The 14,747-nt window shown below is 53.9% G+C and overlaps 1 protein-coding gene across 1 annotated transcript in view; it reads left to right on the forward strand.

Annotated features, from left to right (window-relative positions):
* Positions 1-427: 427 nt before the first annotated feature.
* The window catches only part of PYROXD2 (pyridine nucleotide-disulphide oxidoreductase domain 2), a 28,039-nt gene continuing 13,719 nt past the window's right edge, over positions 428-14,747 (forward strand). Inside the window, exons 1-5 of the mRNA XM_040623903.1 lie at positions 428-1,678; positions 5,998-6,017; positions 8,312-8,405; positions 8,490-8,563; positions 12,889-13,044. Of these exons, the coding sequence (XP_040479837.1) occupies positions 1,552-1,678; positions 5,998-6,017; positions 8,312-8,405; positions 8,490-8,563; positions 12,889-13,044 (471 nt within the window). The 5' untranslated portion in view covers positions 428-1,551. The remainder of the gene's footprint in view (positions 1,679-5,997; positions 6,018-8,311; positions 8,406-8,489; positions 8,564-12,888; positions 13,045-14,747) is intronic.

Below are 14,747 nucleotides of genomic sequence, written 5' to 3' on the forward strand. Positions count from 1 at the left end.
ACCGGAGCCCTGGAACTGGGGAGCGTCTGCCGCGGGGAGGAGAGAAGCACGTGGCCGGACGAGGCACCCAGGCTGTGTCTCTGACCTGCCAACAGCAGCTGGGCCTTCCGTGTCTTCAGTCTTGAGCCAAAATTCATGCAAAGACTCATCTTTTCTTTTAAGGAAATAGCTGGTGGGGGCGAAGGGGGGGCAGAACCATATCTAACGTCCTCCGAGGTGGCAGTGAGGGACAGTCATCTGAGGTGACTGGGACTGCATTCCTCCTTAATATTTTGACTTTACTAATGGAAATGTAACAGCAGTTGTGGAAAACAGAAGAGCACAAGGCGGGGGTGGGGGGAGAGTAAGTCTAGAAGCCCACCGCTGCTAAGGGGACCTGCTTCTGTCTGCCTAATATTTTCCCTTTATTTTTAGTAGCTGCGTGGTGTTGACATTGTCTCGTTGAATCAGTCCCCCAAATGTTCCGATACTGTAACACTGGGGCGAACGTCCTGCGTCAGGCTCCAGCATAGTTTCACACACAGCGTAACCCTGGCGTGTGGAGGCGTGTCTTGGTCACAGGTAGAAGGATCCGCCGAAGGCTCTCCTGCTCAGACGCACCTTCTCTGCATACTCTCCCAATTTCAAGTGTATTTCTAATAGCGAGTTTCTAGAACGTGGACAGATGTCATGGCAGTACAGAAACTCAACTCTGGGGTGCTTTCTTCCTCCACCAAGAGGAATGGCCTGCTAACTAATGGGCAGAGAACAAAGGAGCTCCTAATTCAAGGCAGGCCAAACGATAGCAAGAAGGTGTGTCAGCTGAAGATATTTGCAGATGTGATCTTTAATCCTTGAGGATTCTGGGGAAATGGGAAAGGTGCCAAAAGACAGAAGAGGGATGTCCAGGCCTTCAAAAGAAGGCGGCGAACCCAAGCTCCCCAGCCCTGGCAGGCTCCCGCGGCAGCTCTTGAGTGCAAGGTGCTTCGGGGTCTGGGAGAGCGCGTGCAACTCTCCAGGGGCCGCAGCGACAGATAGGCCCCGCCCCCCTGCCCTGAAAACTGAGGCGCTGGTCATGGTGACCCTGTGGGGTGTAGAGCTGCTCTCCACCCTGCAGGCGGAAGGATGGGGAGCTAGAGCAGAGTCCAAGCAGCATCTCGTCAGGATCCGCTCCCCAGCACATCCCGGCAGTAAACTCCTTGATGAGGAGCAGGGGACAGTGCTGGGGAGGGCGCCCCACCGTCGCACTCACTGGCTGCATGACCTCCCCATCCCTGAGATGGGAGTTCTGGGGCCTCCGTGAGCACAGCACCTTGCATGTGGGAGTCCTAGAGTGACCAGCACAGTGGCTGTCCTCTGTGCCCTGGAACCCGACTTCTGCCTGGTGAACAGGCGGCCTCCTGGACTCTGCGCTATGTGGACTCCGCAAGCCCATGTCCTCATGGCCCAAAGCCAAGTACAGCAGCTGGACTGCAGCTCCTCCTCCTTCCTCTTTGCTCCCTGCCCCTCCCCCTCGCCTGGGCGGGACAAAAGCTGATAGTAAGCAAATTCCTGGCCTAGTGCTGGGCAGAAATGGCTGCAAGTGGCCTAGGTCTCCGCAGGGCCTTGGGTTCCTCTCCCCGCCCCGCTTGGAGACGAGCTCACTGGGAGGCCAGGGGACGCCTAAAGCCTGAGTACGATGCCGTGGTGATAGGAGCAGGTAAACGGGCTGTGCCAGAGCTGAGGGGCGGGGAGGGCAGCCCTGGTCAGAGCCCCGGGGGCTGGGGGGCGGAGGGGCATTCCCAAACACCCACCTCCCTCTGCTCTGGGCACAGGCTGGCCCGGATCTGGGCCAGAGCAGGGATGGTGGTGAAAAGCCCTGTGAGTGGGCACCAAGGCTGTGAGGCTGGCTCTGCCATCAACCAGCTCTGTGGTCTGGGGCAGATTCTTGCCCCCTCTAGGTTTGGGCCTTCCCTTCTAGAATGACCAGGGAGGAATAGGTGAGCTCAGAAGTTTCCATTATCTTCTGCAAAATTAGCTAGTTGCCACCACATTCTTGGAAAGCAGATGGCACACAAGGGCTGGAAAGAAAGCCTTGCCATAAGAGACCCGCGAAGTCCAGCCACCCCCGAGTGCCCCGAGTTTGAGTTCTGGTTGCCACCAACTCACCACTAAGACCACCCATTCCCCCCAAGGAAACTGGGAGGTTCCTTAAAGCGGAGTTAGGAAAAAATAGAAGTGAGTCTCAGAGATCCTAGTGCATGTCTCCCGAGGGTGACAGGCCCCGTTGTGCTGCGTACGTGGGGCAGAGAGGGTCCGGCCGCACTTTGCTGACCCCCAGGCTGTGGGGTGTCCGATTCCACCACGGGATTTTTGGGAGGCCGCGGGGCCTGGCCCAGGTTGTCTTTGCTCAGAGCCTTCCATTCACGCTCCCAGGACCCCAAACTTCAGCTTCTGGCATTCTCTCCCTCTGGGGTTAGACAGACAGACAATGGCAGGATCAAAAGGAGATGCTCATCACCGTTTTAAAGCTGCACCCTGTTCTGCCAGCCCCTCATTCTTGTGTGCTCCCAGAGCAGTCGCAGCCAGTGAATGTTCCAGTCACCCCTCCAGGGAAGAATGTGTGCGAACATGTATACGGAAGCTTATGATAAATACCGAAATAAAAGTACGGCACACAAGGTACACGATATTCTGAATTCCAGGTGGCCAGTTGGCTCTCACCACATTTCTGTGATTTTTGCTAAACTTAGCAGCAAACCTGTGGTTACTCTCGACCAAGCAGGCCAGAAGGGAACATAGTTTGCCATTTGCACTGAGTTTTAAAGAGTACAACAGACGGGAAGCAACAGTCATGTCTGAACTTCACTCACCAGCGATAGGAGAGACTTTGCTCCATCAGATGACCTGTCTCCCAAGCTGGGAGAAGATTCTCTCAGGGTTTGTGCTGCTCTCCACGGAACACCTGCAGACCCAGGGCACGGGCGGGTTTCGTCTGCATCGTTCGTGTTTTCTCCATCCCTTTCTCACGTTGAACCATCAACAGAGTACCAACTACATCAACTACCGCCAAGTGTACTGTTGGCTGACTTCCGTGGTGCCAGTGCCCCCACCGCGGCCTTGTGCAAGCTGCCATCATGAGGGCTGCACGTGCATTTGGGAGAGAGGCACGGCCACTGACGGCTGCTCAGAGGTAAAGACCCGCAAGAGCATAGGTAATTGTAAACTGTGGAAGAACGATGAGGAAGTGACAAGTTTTGAGTATTTATTACCTTTGTTTTTAATATAATTTATTTCACTGTAAGTTTATAATAATCTAAATTTTAATAATGGTGGCATTTGACAACCTTCACAAACATCCTGGCCGGGGCAAGCCAGCTCCAGACCTCACTGATTGGGAAGGTGTCATGTAACCACCCCCTCCCGGCCCCCTGCTTTTCTGCCCTTGGTGACAGCACATCCCTGCTGTCTCCTGGCACGGAGGGTTGACTCCAGGTCATCAGAGGCCTGAGGGACTTGCCCACACGTGTGTGAGTCTCAGGTGTGAGTTGTTCCCTGACATTGTTTCTTCAATTGCTAACCATTCACGGAAGCCCGGTTTAATTAAGGGTATGTGGGGATCAAGTGTGGAACAGAGTGGCATCTTCTGAGAGAACGGTTAGCTCTGCTCCCTGAAGTCACACCAGTATCTGGGGGCCACCTTGAAGATGAACCCTGATTAGTCCCTTGACTAAAGATGCCTAAGAATGACCCAAGAAGCTTGTTAAAATGCAGTTCCTGGGCCCTATCCCTAGTGATTAGGATTCAGGGGAAGTCAGCACATCTAGCCAGAATTTGGAGCGGGTTCGATGCAGCAGCTGCAGGCCACTCTCGAGAACCCATGTTCAGAGTGGCTTCTCTCGAGAGCCCCATGTGCCTGGCTGGCTGAGGATCCCTGGAGTCAGGCTGGAGATGATCAGAGCCTGCAGCTTCAGACCCCTGCAGGGGGAAGGAGAGGTCACCAGAAGCTCCAGGAGGGCTCAGGCAGGCCTGGGGAGGGACTGGTGGAGGGCCGAGGGTCGCAAGCTGTTGGAATCCTGACCTTTGTCACTCGAGGTCTGTTTATCCATTTGTGGGCTCATGTGTGTTGATTGAACTGGACCCAGTTGCCTGGAAGCCTTTATTTTCCAAGATTTATGATCAGCACGATCTAAGAGACAAATAGCTACCGTTTATCGTGGGTCTGCTGAGGGTCAGGTCTTTACATGTATTACTGGCTATTCTCCCTCCAACACTGCAAGAAGCCCGAAGCCTGTGGCCCGTCAGAACGACTCTCTGAGGGCCACGTCCTGTAAATAGCAGGAGCCAGGTTGAGCCTAGGACAGTCGGTCTTTAATTTAATGTATATATTTGAGAGCAGGCCTTTCCAGACTGCAGGCTGCAACCCAACCAGCAAAGCTTTTAAACCTTAAGAAACTTCGCAGAAGTGTATAAAAATAGTATATTAACCAGTCTTTTTAAGTGAAATATAATCAAATAGAGCATCCCATGCTTATCACATGGCGAGTTAGTACTAGCTCATGAAACTTTCGTTTCCATGGATACACTTATACGTGGGTGCCTGCCAGCTCCCAGGGTAACACTCACTTCTGCCTATGGCTCGTGGTCAAAGAGGGTTGAAAAACTCTGTTTCAGAGGTTCCTTTAATGGAAGAGAAGTTGGCTCAGTGACCTCTAAACTTCTGGGTGTCTCTGTGTGGAAAATGTAAAACAAAGCTCAGCCGTGAAGAAATCCAGCATGTGGGCCATCGCCGCCTCCTGTTTATGGATGTCTGTCGAATGAATGGCTGAACGTTTTATTTGAGCGAACACTGGGTTCGGGTTGGTGCTCCGAGAACATAGTCTTCTGCTGACATCTTTGTAGACTCACAGTAACCTTCTGTCACCAAGGAGAAACACATGCCAAGTGTTCCAGACAAGACTTGTCCCCACTACCTGAAAACAAGCCGGGCCTGCTCTCCGCCCAACTGGGGCTTCTCCATAAGCAGCTACACTTTATCCTGAGAGTGAGGCAAGAGGACACCCTCCCTGCCCCTGGCCGTGCTTGGCCACCTGCGTCAGAACGACCCTGGGGGCTGGTGAGAAATCCATCCAGGTCGCTGCCTCCACCCTGCTGAGCGGACTCTGGGGAGGGGTTATGACTCATCGTGCATGCGAGTTCTCAGACGATCCTGAAGCTTCGATCTTCGCAGAGCAGGAGAGGCACTCGCCGGCAGTGGGCCTGGCGTGGAACCTGGGATCCCAACTCAAGTTTAGGGCTCCCAACCCAGGGGCAGCCCTCCTAAGATTTTTGAAAAGAAACATATATGTAAGATACATAAATTCGCCCCATCAGCCGGCAGTCTTTAGCACATGTTGAAGCGGTATGTGTTTCATTACATCATTTTGAACTGTTCTAATTTGGGGAACATCGGTGATTGACAAAGACAAAGCCATGTGGCTAAAGCCGCCTGGGGCAGTAAAGTGGGCCACACTTGGGCAGAAGAAGCCACATCTGACGGCAGCCGTCCACATGCCCGGCATGCTCCTGGCCCGTGATTCCATGCCAGCGAGGAGGCCCAATGCCAGCATGGCAGCCATTCTTCCCTTCCGTTCCTGCCGAGTAAACTGTGACGCGCTCTCCACCCTTCACCTGCTCATCTCCAAGCCGTGGAAGTCCAGCAATGCATGGCTTCATGAGACAGCTTTTGTCTGATGACTGTGGATTTCTCCTCGTCCCTCACTCCAGCACGGAGCCACTGGCCAGGCCAGGGTGACAGGATTTTTCAAGCTAGGGCAGGAAGCAGGGTTTTCTGACTCCCCACAGACCAGGTGATTTATGACATCAAGCCAGATGCTGTTACAACATCCAGGTACAGGTGGGGGGTCCCACCCCCAACTTTCTGCTACCTCCCTGGGATCTTCTCAAGCGTGGGGACAGAGATGGGTGACCATATTCCCCAAGGAGTGTGTCTGCCCACTGACCACTGCTGCTTTCCTCCTCCCCCTTGTCTCATTGCAGGACACAACGGGCTGGTGGCTGTGAGTACCTTCCCCCCTCTGCCCTGCTTCACTGGCCCCTGCACACAGGGCTGTTAGCCAGAATGGAAGGAAGCCGGCAGGGGCAGGCCCGGGCGAGAAGGGGAGGCCGGCTAGTGTCCTCTCCGTGGCACTGACCAGCGGCTGTCAAAGGCGTATCCACAGTAGTTACGGAGGATAGCAGGGGCTCCCTCTCCTCTCCTTTCCTTAACGTCCATGCATTTCTCCCATGACTTTGGGAAAGTCAGGGGGCTTTCAGAAGCAAGATGAGGACGAGGTGGGAAGGTATGTAACCGGCATAGCTGGGGAGCCTTGTTAGAGCCTGGGAAGCTGGGGCCGCGTGGGGCCCTCTGACTGCGGATTACGGTTGGCCCCCGTGCTCCCAGCTGGGTCTAGGCTGAAGTGCCCAGCAGCTACACAGCCCCAAGTACCCCGGAGACAGCGAGGAAGCCAGTCCAGCAGAGGAGACAGGGCCCTGCTTCCAACACCACTGGCTCCTCCATCCACAGCTGAGCCAGGCCGGGGATACCCTAAGGCTGTGCCCCTCAAACTCTGGTCCCGGTACCCCTCCGAGGCCATCGGCTGTGCTAGAGGGTGTTCACTAGACAAACATGGAACATCTCCCTGAAGCAAGGGCAGCTCTAGGATATCAATACAGGGGGCTCGGCAACGTCGGGGAGGGAGGGCTACGAGACTGGTGTTCAATCTAAATACTTTCCCTGACATATTAGTTTTACTTGAACATTTCACAGGGCGCATTATGTAACTCAACTGATCAGTAATTTAAACCATTGATTTTATGCTAATAAAAACACAGGTTCGTCCTCCAGCTCTGCCACTTTTATCGGTGAAGGTCAAGGCAAGTCAGTCAGGCTCTCTGAGCCATGTAAGATGAGCATAAAAACACCCACTCACAGAGTTGCTGTGAAGCGAACAGATGACAGGCGTCGAGGACCTGCCACACAAAGCCTCCCAGATGGGGACTCAGCCCACGGGAGGCTGGAGTCTGCGCCCTTTGGCCCAAGACCCAGGCGCCCCACCCCGGGCACAGCCCTGCAGTTTGCGGAGTCAGGGTGACCGGCTGTGGGGGCTGGGGAGCAGGGGGACCGTGAGGCAGCTCAGGAAGGAGGGGGTTGGAAGAATCTGTTCTAGGATTTGAGCTCTGTTTGGATGACTGGGGAGACAGTCTAGGGAAGTAGGGCTTATTCCAAATTGGATACCGTCAGGAAGCGGGAACACCCCCTGTGACGGGGCATCTCAATAAATCTCCTCTATTGGGGAGGGGGGCCAGTAGAAGGAGAGGGTGACCGGTAAGGAAGTAACAGCCACTTCTGGCCGAGAGGGGAGGTGGAGGGTATTTCGTGGGTGACTCAGAGCCCTTGTTTGTAGTCAGACAAAATTGGGAAGTGGTCTTGCTCTGTCCCATTTTCAGTGGTCTCAGACCACCCTTGTCTGAGGGGATCATTCTGTGAGGCTGTTCGTGGCTAATGGGAGAGCAACACAGCCTATCTCTGAGGGTCAGGCCGATCCCGGTGCCAAGGCTGCTCTGTTTTCTTCCTCACCGGATGGGTCAGGAGTATAGATCCTCGGTCCAGACCATCCGGTTCAGTTCCCAATACCTCTACCCAGGAACTCTGTGAGCCTGAGGCAAGCTGTTAACCTCCTTGGGCCTCCGTTTGCTCCTCTGTGAACTGGGGAGAATCATAGTGCCCACCTCTCGGGTTGTGGGGCGGATTAAACTGTCTGGCAAGTGAACTTTTATTAATTTACTTTTTAAAAGATTTTATTTATTTGACAGAAGAGAGAGAGAATGAGCACAAGCAGGGGGAGCTACAGGCAGAGGGAGAAGGAGAAGCAGGCTCCCCACTGAGCAATGAGCCCGATGCGGGCTCGATCCCAGGACCCTGGGATCATGACCTGAGCCAAAAGCAGATGCTTAACCGACTGAGCCACCCAGGCCTCCCTGCCTCTCGGTGCTTGGGAGGAGGCATGAGGCTCACCCCCACCTGGAGGAGCTGGGCACCCCAGGCAGGGCTGGGCACGATGCAGTATTGACTTCACAGAGCCACCCAGGCCATGCAGGAGGGAAGGTCACTGCTGGGACGTAGAAGGGCGGGAGCAGTCATGTCGTGTCTTACATCTGGGCAAGTGGGAATATATGGAGGAAGCAAGGGATTGGCATTCCCAGAGGCAGGAACAGCATGAGCCAAGGGGCAGCAGTTTGGCCCTGTAGGCGAGGCCCCTGAGCTGGCCGGTTGGCCCCCGGGATGAAAGGAGGGCCCCGTGTGCCCCCCCAGGCGGCGTACCTGCAGAGACTGGGGGTGAACACAGCAGTCTTCGAGAGACGCCCTGTGATAGGGGGTGCAGCTGTCACAGAGGAGATCATCCCAGGTGAGCCCTGAGAGGTGATATGGGGGTGGCAGAGGGCGACCACTGGTGACTGCTGGTGACTGTCTTCACTGGATTCTGTTTCAGGGTTTAAGTTTTCCCGAGCGTCCTACCTCCTCAGCCTGCTGAGGCCACAGATTTACACCGACCTGGAGCTGAAGGTAGGGCCCACCCATGGCCCAAAGGTGGGGGAGGGGGCAGTTCCAGCTTCCCGACCCGGGGTGAAGACTGCCTATTTTGTGCCCATGTGGTTCCCTGCACCTGGGGTCTCCCTTCCATACAAGGGTTTGTCTATCCCACACGCTCTTCTCAGTGCATTCCCACGGATGGGTTTTGTCTGGCCTACCCAGTGTCTTAAAAATGGGAAATTTCACATAAAAATTGGACGTCTTTTGAAAACAAGCCTTGTGAACATGAGGCCCATGTTCCCGACGCAGGCCTGGCTGCTGTCTTGCACGGGGCTGCGGTTCCAGCTCTGCCTGGCCCCATCGCTTCCTGGCGTCTCACCTGGCCCTCACCGGGGACCTGCCTGAACCCTGGGGCTTCTGACAAAAGCCTGATTTCTGCCCTCATTAAACTTTAGATCGTTTTACCACTGGGCAACTTGAGCAGGAAGTTGGCCCCCAGGGACTTTCACCTCCTCTGAGTCCCGGGCTGCTCTGAGGGAGTCCCGAGAACGCTCAGTGCCCCTGGTTAACTTTTAGTCAGCTTAACCTTGGTCCATAGCCTGGCCCAACTCTGCCCTTGCCTTTCACATTCCTGTCACCTCCGCTGCCTCTTTGGGAAGCTTGGTGACCATATTCCTGGAGCCCACTTAGCTTCTCCCTGCTTAGTGCCTTTGTCACCTCCACTCAGATAAAAGGGTCCTGTGTGTCATCCGTATGAGAAGCTGTGAGCATTTTCGCACCAACTTTGCTCTAAATTGAAAGTTTGAAGTTAGTAAGACATTCAACCACTGTGGCCTATTGAGAGAGAGAGAGTGCATGAGCGAGCCACCGGCAGGCAGGGCTGGATGAAGTCTAGCCAAGGCCTGGGAAAGGGTCTCTGGTCTTCAGTCCGTGCCAGACTATCGCTGAAGACAGCTTGCAAATGCACCAATTATACATAGTGGCAGACGAGGCTGGGGGTGGGGGCTGTGGGTAGACCCTCCTTTTGAAAAATCTAACTTATGAAAACTCAGGATCACAGAATAGAAATTTTCATGTGAGTATTCTCTTTATAAAAATAAGTTACTCATTCGAGGGACACCTGGGTGGCTCATTCGGCTAAGTGTCTGTCTTTGGCTCAGGTCATGATCCCAGGGTCCTGGGATTGAGGCCCCCATCGGGCTCCCTGCTCAGCAGGGAGTCTGCTTCTCTCTCTCCCTCTGCCCCTGCTCATGTGCTCTCTCTCTCTCGCTCACTCTGTCTCTCTCAAATAAAAGAAAATCTTTAAAAAAAAATAATTTACTCCTTTGAAAATGGTTTCTGTCATAGGGTTCCTTTAACTAGGAAACCCCCACCGAATTGAGTATATGCTTTGACCTCTGACCTTGGGTGGTGCTCAGATCAAGGGAGAAAACAGTCCTGTTTCGTGATACACAGAACTAACCCCACTGGAGTATGGAGCACCTTCTTCAACAGGACACTGACAAGCTGGACGGCATCTAGAGGAGGGCAGCTAAACTCTGGGAATGTTCTATTTCCAGACAACAGAAGAGAACAGTTATTTTACCAGTGTCACAGCTTGGGCTACAAGCTCTAACGCGCTATCTATTGGTCTCCACCTGTGAGGCAAGAATGTTAGTGCCCTGTCGTATGACGAGGGAACCAAGGTTCTGGGAGGTGAAGTTCACACGCTAGGGAACGACGGAGACCTTGACCCAGGCCCACCTGCCCCCTGCTCCCTGCTCTCGGGCTACAGGGTGCTGGCAGTCCTGCTCAGCCCCACGCGTTCCAGCACATCGCAGTTTGCCGTGGACGAGGTCACAGACAGGAGCTCCCCACGCAGCCTGGCCTGGCCAGAGGACGGGGTGAGCTTATGGACACTGGGACCTCACGGGCCAGTTTTGAAGCCCTGCTTGACGGTTTTATTAGCTGCCTCATGGTGCCCCGTGTTCCTCATCTGCGCGTAAGGCTACGGCCGTGGTTAATACGTTTGTCTGGGGCACGGTCAGCAGCTCATAACCGTCAGCCAGCGTTATTACTCCCATGTGGCAGCTGAGAAACTGAGGCTCCAGGAAGGCCTCCCCGGGGACCCGTGCCTGGATGCTGCCTACCAGGCCTGGTCACTTGGGGCCTGTCCCCAGTTAGACCAAGCTCTCACCTGAAGTGCGAGTCTTGGCTTTGCGGCCACTGCCCCTCTTGCCATCCTTGAGCCAGAGGGTGGTTTCCCCCACCCACACGGGGCCTCCATGGGGCCTGTCTTGAGGGTCTTAGTTTCCACAGCTGTCAATGAGAGCATCAGATCGGATCACCTCCTGGTTCTGTCCACTAGATGACAGGTTGGCTTTCAAAGTGGCCCCATGTTGAGTAGCGGACTCCAGGCTGAGAGGGCAGAGTTCTGCCCTGGTGGGGTCTTCCCTCCCACGTCAGCAAACAGCCACCTTGTCCAGCTCTCGCTGGGCCAGCCTTGACCTCATTCAAGTGGCAACCCCTTGTCCACCCTCCCGTTCCTCACTAATAATCCTCTGGGTCTCAACCCAATCACGGTGCTCCTGCTTTACTCCCGGAGACCTAAGGCAGGGCTCTCCAGCTTTCAGGTCTGTCAGTGCACCTGTTGGGTGGTGTGGAATGTGGTAGAAGATCTGTGGTCTCATGGAGACGGGCGAGGCAGCGGCTGCAGTGGTTCACAAGATGTCAGCTTGGGCTGAGGGGCAGTGGAGACGGAGAGAAGTGCACAACTTCTGGAGAGACTGGGCCGGTGAGACTTGGTGACGGACAGGATGAGGGAGAAGGAAGAGGAAAAACTAAGGGTACTTCCTGGGTGAGAAGGAGTTTACTAACCTGAGAGAAACCAAGCCGGAACTTCCTCCAGCTTGGACCGAAGACATTTCCCCATCTTGGTGTGAGAAAGGACCCTGGAGCTCTCCCGGCCCAAACCCCCACCAACGTTTGGATTCACCTCCACAGCAAGCTCCCCCATGGCGACCCCGCCACCGGGAGTGTCTCCGGCTTGGGGAAACCAGCTGTAGTTGTTGGAGAGGCCTTTTGTGATTTCTTTGTGTTTTCCAGAACTTCTCATAAATTTTGTTTCTGTCTCTGGACATGTCCTCTGTCTGCAACATGGCATTCACGTATTCAGTCAACAGAGTACATATTAATTGCGGTACATCTAGGTGCTGGGGGTGCAGCACTGAGCGAAGGGACTGTGCCCCTGAGCCCGCAGAGCCTGCACTCCACCTGGGGCAGACGGGGAAACTAAGTATGCAATGAGCCAGGTGACAGTGAGTGTTTCAGAGACAAAGAAAGCAGGCTGAGGGGGCAGAAAGAGCTGGGGTGCTAAGGGAGGCCTTGCTGTCAGGTGATACGTGAGCGGAGCAGTCGCAGAGCAGAGGGAGCTGGGAAGGAAGTCTCTAGATGCCAGATTCATCAGGTTAAATACATTAAATACGTACAGCTTTTGGTATGTCGAAATCATACCCCCATAGAGTGGTTTCAGAAAAATGACGTCTCTAGTGGGAAGAGTAAGTCTTATTTGTGGGGAGAGCACAGGCCCCTCTTGTTTTCTCTGTACGTCCATCGAAGAAGTAGCTGTGCTCTTGGAAAGTTCTGTTTGCCAGTCAAATATTTGTAAATCAAATCATATTTTAAACACATCGAGGGAACTTCCATTTAAAGGGACCCTGGGTAAATGAGTCTGCAAAGTAAATAAAATTTTTTGATGTGAATAATTTATCTACTTCATAAGTATGGATTTTCACATAACCATTATTTCATTGTGTCTTTCTACGTTTTAATTATTTATTTCTGAAGTGGGGGCAGTTAGAGACTATGCTGAGAGCCAGTGCTTTGGAGTCACAGAGACGTGGTTTTGAAACCTAGATCCACCTCCCAAGGTGACCTTGGACAACTTACTCCCCCACTCTGAGCCTCTGTGGTTGTATTGTGCAGTGAGGGCGATATACTTACAGTTGTTGTGAGGTGATCACTGTAAAGCCCGATACAGCCCCTGGCACAGGGTGGCGTGGCGTGGCGTGGCGTGGTGCAGATGGTGTGGTATGGTGTGGTGTGGCATGGCGTAGTGTGTAGTGTGGTGTAGTGTGGTGTGCATGGGGTGGCGTGGTGGGCTGTAGTGTGCTGTGGCGTGGCGTGGTGGGCTGTGGCCTGCCAAACGATGCCTGGGCAAGAGCGCTTTGGATAGACTTCATTATAAAAGAAGCAGCAGCACCACCTGCCTCGGGGAACTGTATGCAGGCACCTACGCGGCTGCAAACACGATCAGAGAAGGGTCAAGGGCAGAGGACACAGACCCCTTAAAATGTTGCTATGCTCTATGTGTTCTGCAGAAACACGGTCTGAAGCTTCATCTTCGAAACCCCTACTCCTTCACCCCAATGCTGGAAGAGGGCATGGGGAGCAAGGTGCCCAGGTCCCTTCTCCTGGGCACAGACATGGCGGAAAACCAGAAGCAGATTGCCCAGTTCTCGCGGAAAGATGCCCAGGTAGGGAAAGGGACCAGCAAGGGATCTCCTGCTCCCTCACCGGCCTGTAGGTGGCTCTTGAAAGGAGCCGGGCCTGGTTGGAGTCATCCTAGAGCATGTTGTCCGAAGGCCATGGGGGCTTGGACAGACCATCCCACCTGCCCTGGGAGGGCGCCAGTCTGTGGTGGCCTTTGATCTCGGGCATTCGCAGAGAGGGGGATGGAGAGCACTGATTAAGACCAGGGGATACTTGGGGCACCTGGGTGGCTCAGTGGGTTAAGCATCTGCCTTCTGCTCAGGCCATGATCCCAGGGTCCTGGGATCAAGCCCCATGGTGGGCTCCCTCCCCAGTGGGGAGTCTGCTTGTCTCTCTCCCTCTGCCCCTCCCCCCGTTTGTGCTTTCTCTCCTGCTCTCTCTCTGAAAGAAATAAATAAAATCTTAAAAAAAAACCAAAAACACAGTGGACACTGAGACCTCAAACCCGTGTGTGTCCAGTGTGAGGCCGCTGTTCAGCTGGTCTCTGCCTGCTGAATTTCACAAGGGACTCCACTGGTGTGCACTTATACTGTATGTGTTTTCCATCTGTCCTGCGTTTGGAAAGAGCTCCAGGTGGCTGTCAATGTTAAAGCCGTGAGAGCCAAAGAGAAGGGTGAAGAGAGGATCGGAGACAACTAAGGGTGGAATGAACTGGATCAGGTATTTAGGACAAGAGAGTTGTAATAAATATTCATTTGACTTGGCATCGATCCCCTGGCAGCCCAAGGCAAGAGATTGTCCACGATAGCATGCGGGTCTGGTGGGAGGAAGACATACGTCTGATGCAGAAAGCACGTCTTGTCTTGGGACTGCATTATAAGGAATGGGTAGCTTCATGTAAATGAGCCCCCGAATAGTGTTACGGGCCTGGTATGACTGGTTTTGCAGCTGTAGACTCTTCGAACGGACACATTTTTGTACCAAGCCTAGATACAAGCCGAAGGCATAGCAAGAACTCCTGTCTCATTGAGGACATTTCCACAAGAAGACCTGGGTTGCTACAATCCACGGGTGTTGCTTTTCTGATCTAGTGTTGGGTAAAACCAAGAGAAGCACGGACACACAGCATCTCTCCTCAGCCAGCGGCTTCTACACCTGGCTGGTACTCAGAATCCCCTGGGGAGCTGCTTTCCTGAAGCGCTGCTTCTCTGTGCAGCGGGTTGGGGGCCAGAGGCTCCCCCCTCCAAACCCTGACCATCGCAGGTGCACTAGAGAGGATTCAGGACGAGGCCACGTCGCTGGCCCTAGAGGACGGTGGCTGTGGCCTGGCATGCCAGTGACCACGGGAGGAGGAAGCAGGGGCCACATCCCGTTGTGAAAAGTAAGGAAACGCATTTCTGGTTTTTGTCTTCTCACATTGTCACATTGAGGGCCTACTGTAGAGAAGGCTGTTTGAGGTCATTTTTATCAAGACTTTTCAAACATTCTTCAATGCAGAACTTTCCTTTATGCAACTTTATTAAAATTCTATGAATATATTCATGAGTATAGATGAATGAAAAATTGAAAGCTGGAGGCTGAGGATCAAGATAGGGCTCCCGATGGCCCAGGCATCCATCCTGCTCTTGTCACCCACACAGTGAAGGAAGGGTGGGTGTCCTAACCACACTGTTGAAATAGATTCTGGAAAGAAGGAAGGAAGGAAGGAAGGAAGGAAGGGAGGGAGGGAGGGAGGGAGGGAGGGAGG

This window comes from Ursus maritimus, unplaced genomic scaffold (genome assembly GCF_017311325.1).
Source record: "Ursus maritimus isolate PB19 unplaced genomic scaffold, ASM1731132v1 scaffold_7, whole genome shotgun sequence".
Taxonomy (NCBI): domain Eukaryota; kingdom Metazoa; phylum Chordata; class Mammalia; order Carnivora; family Ursidae; genus Ursus; species Ursus maritimus.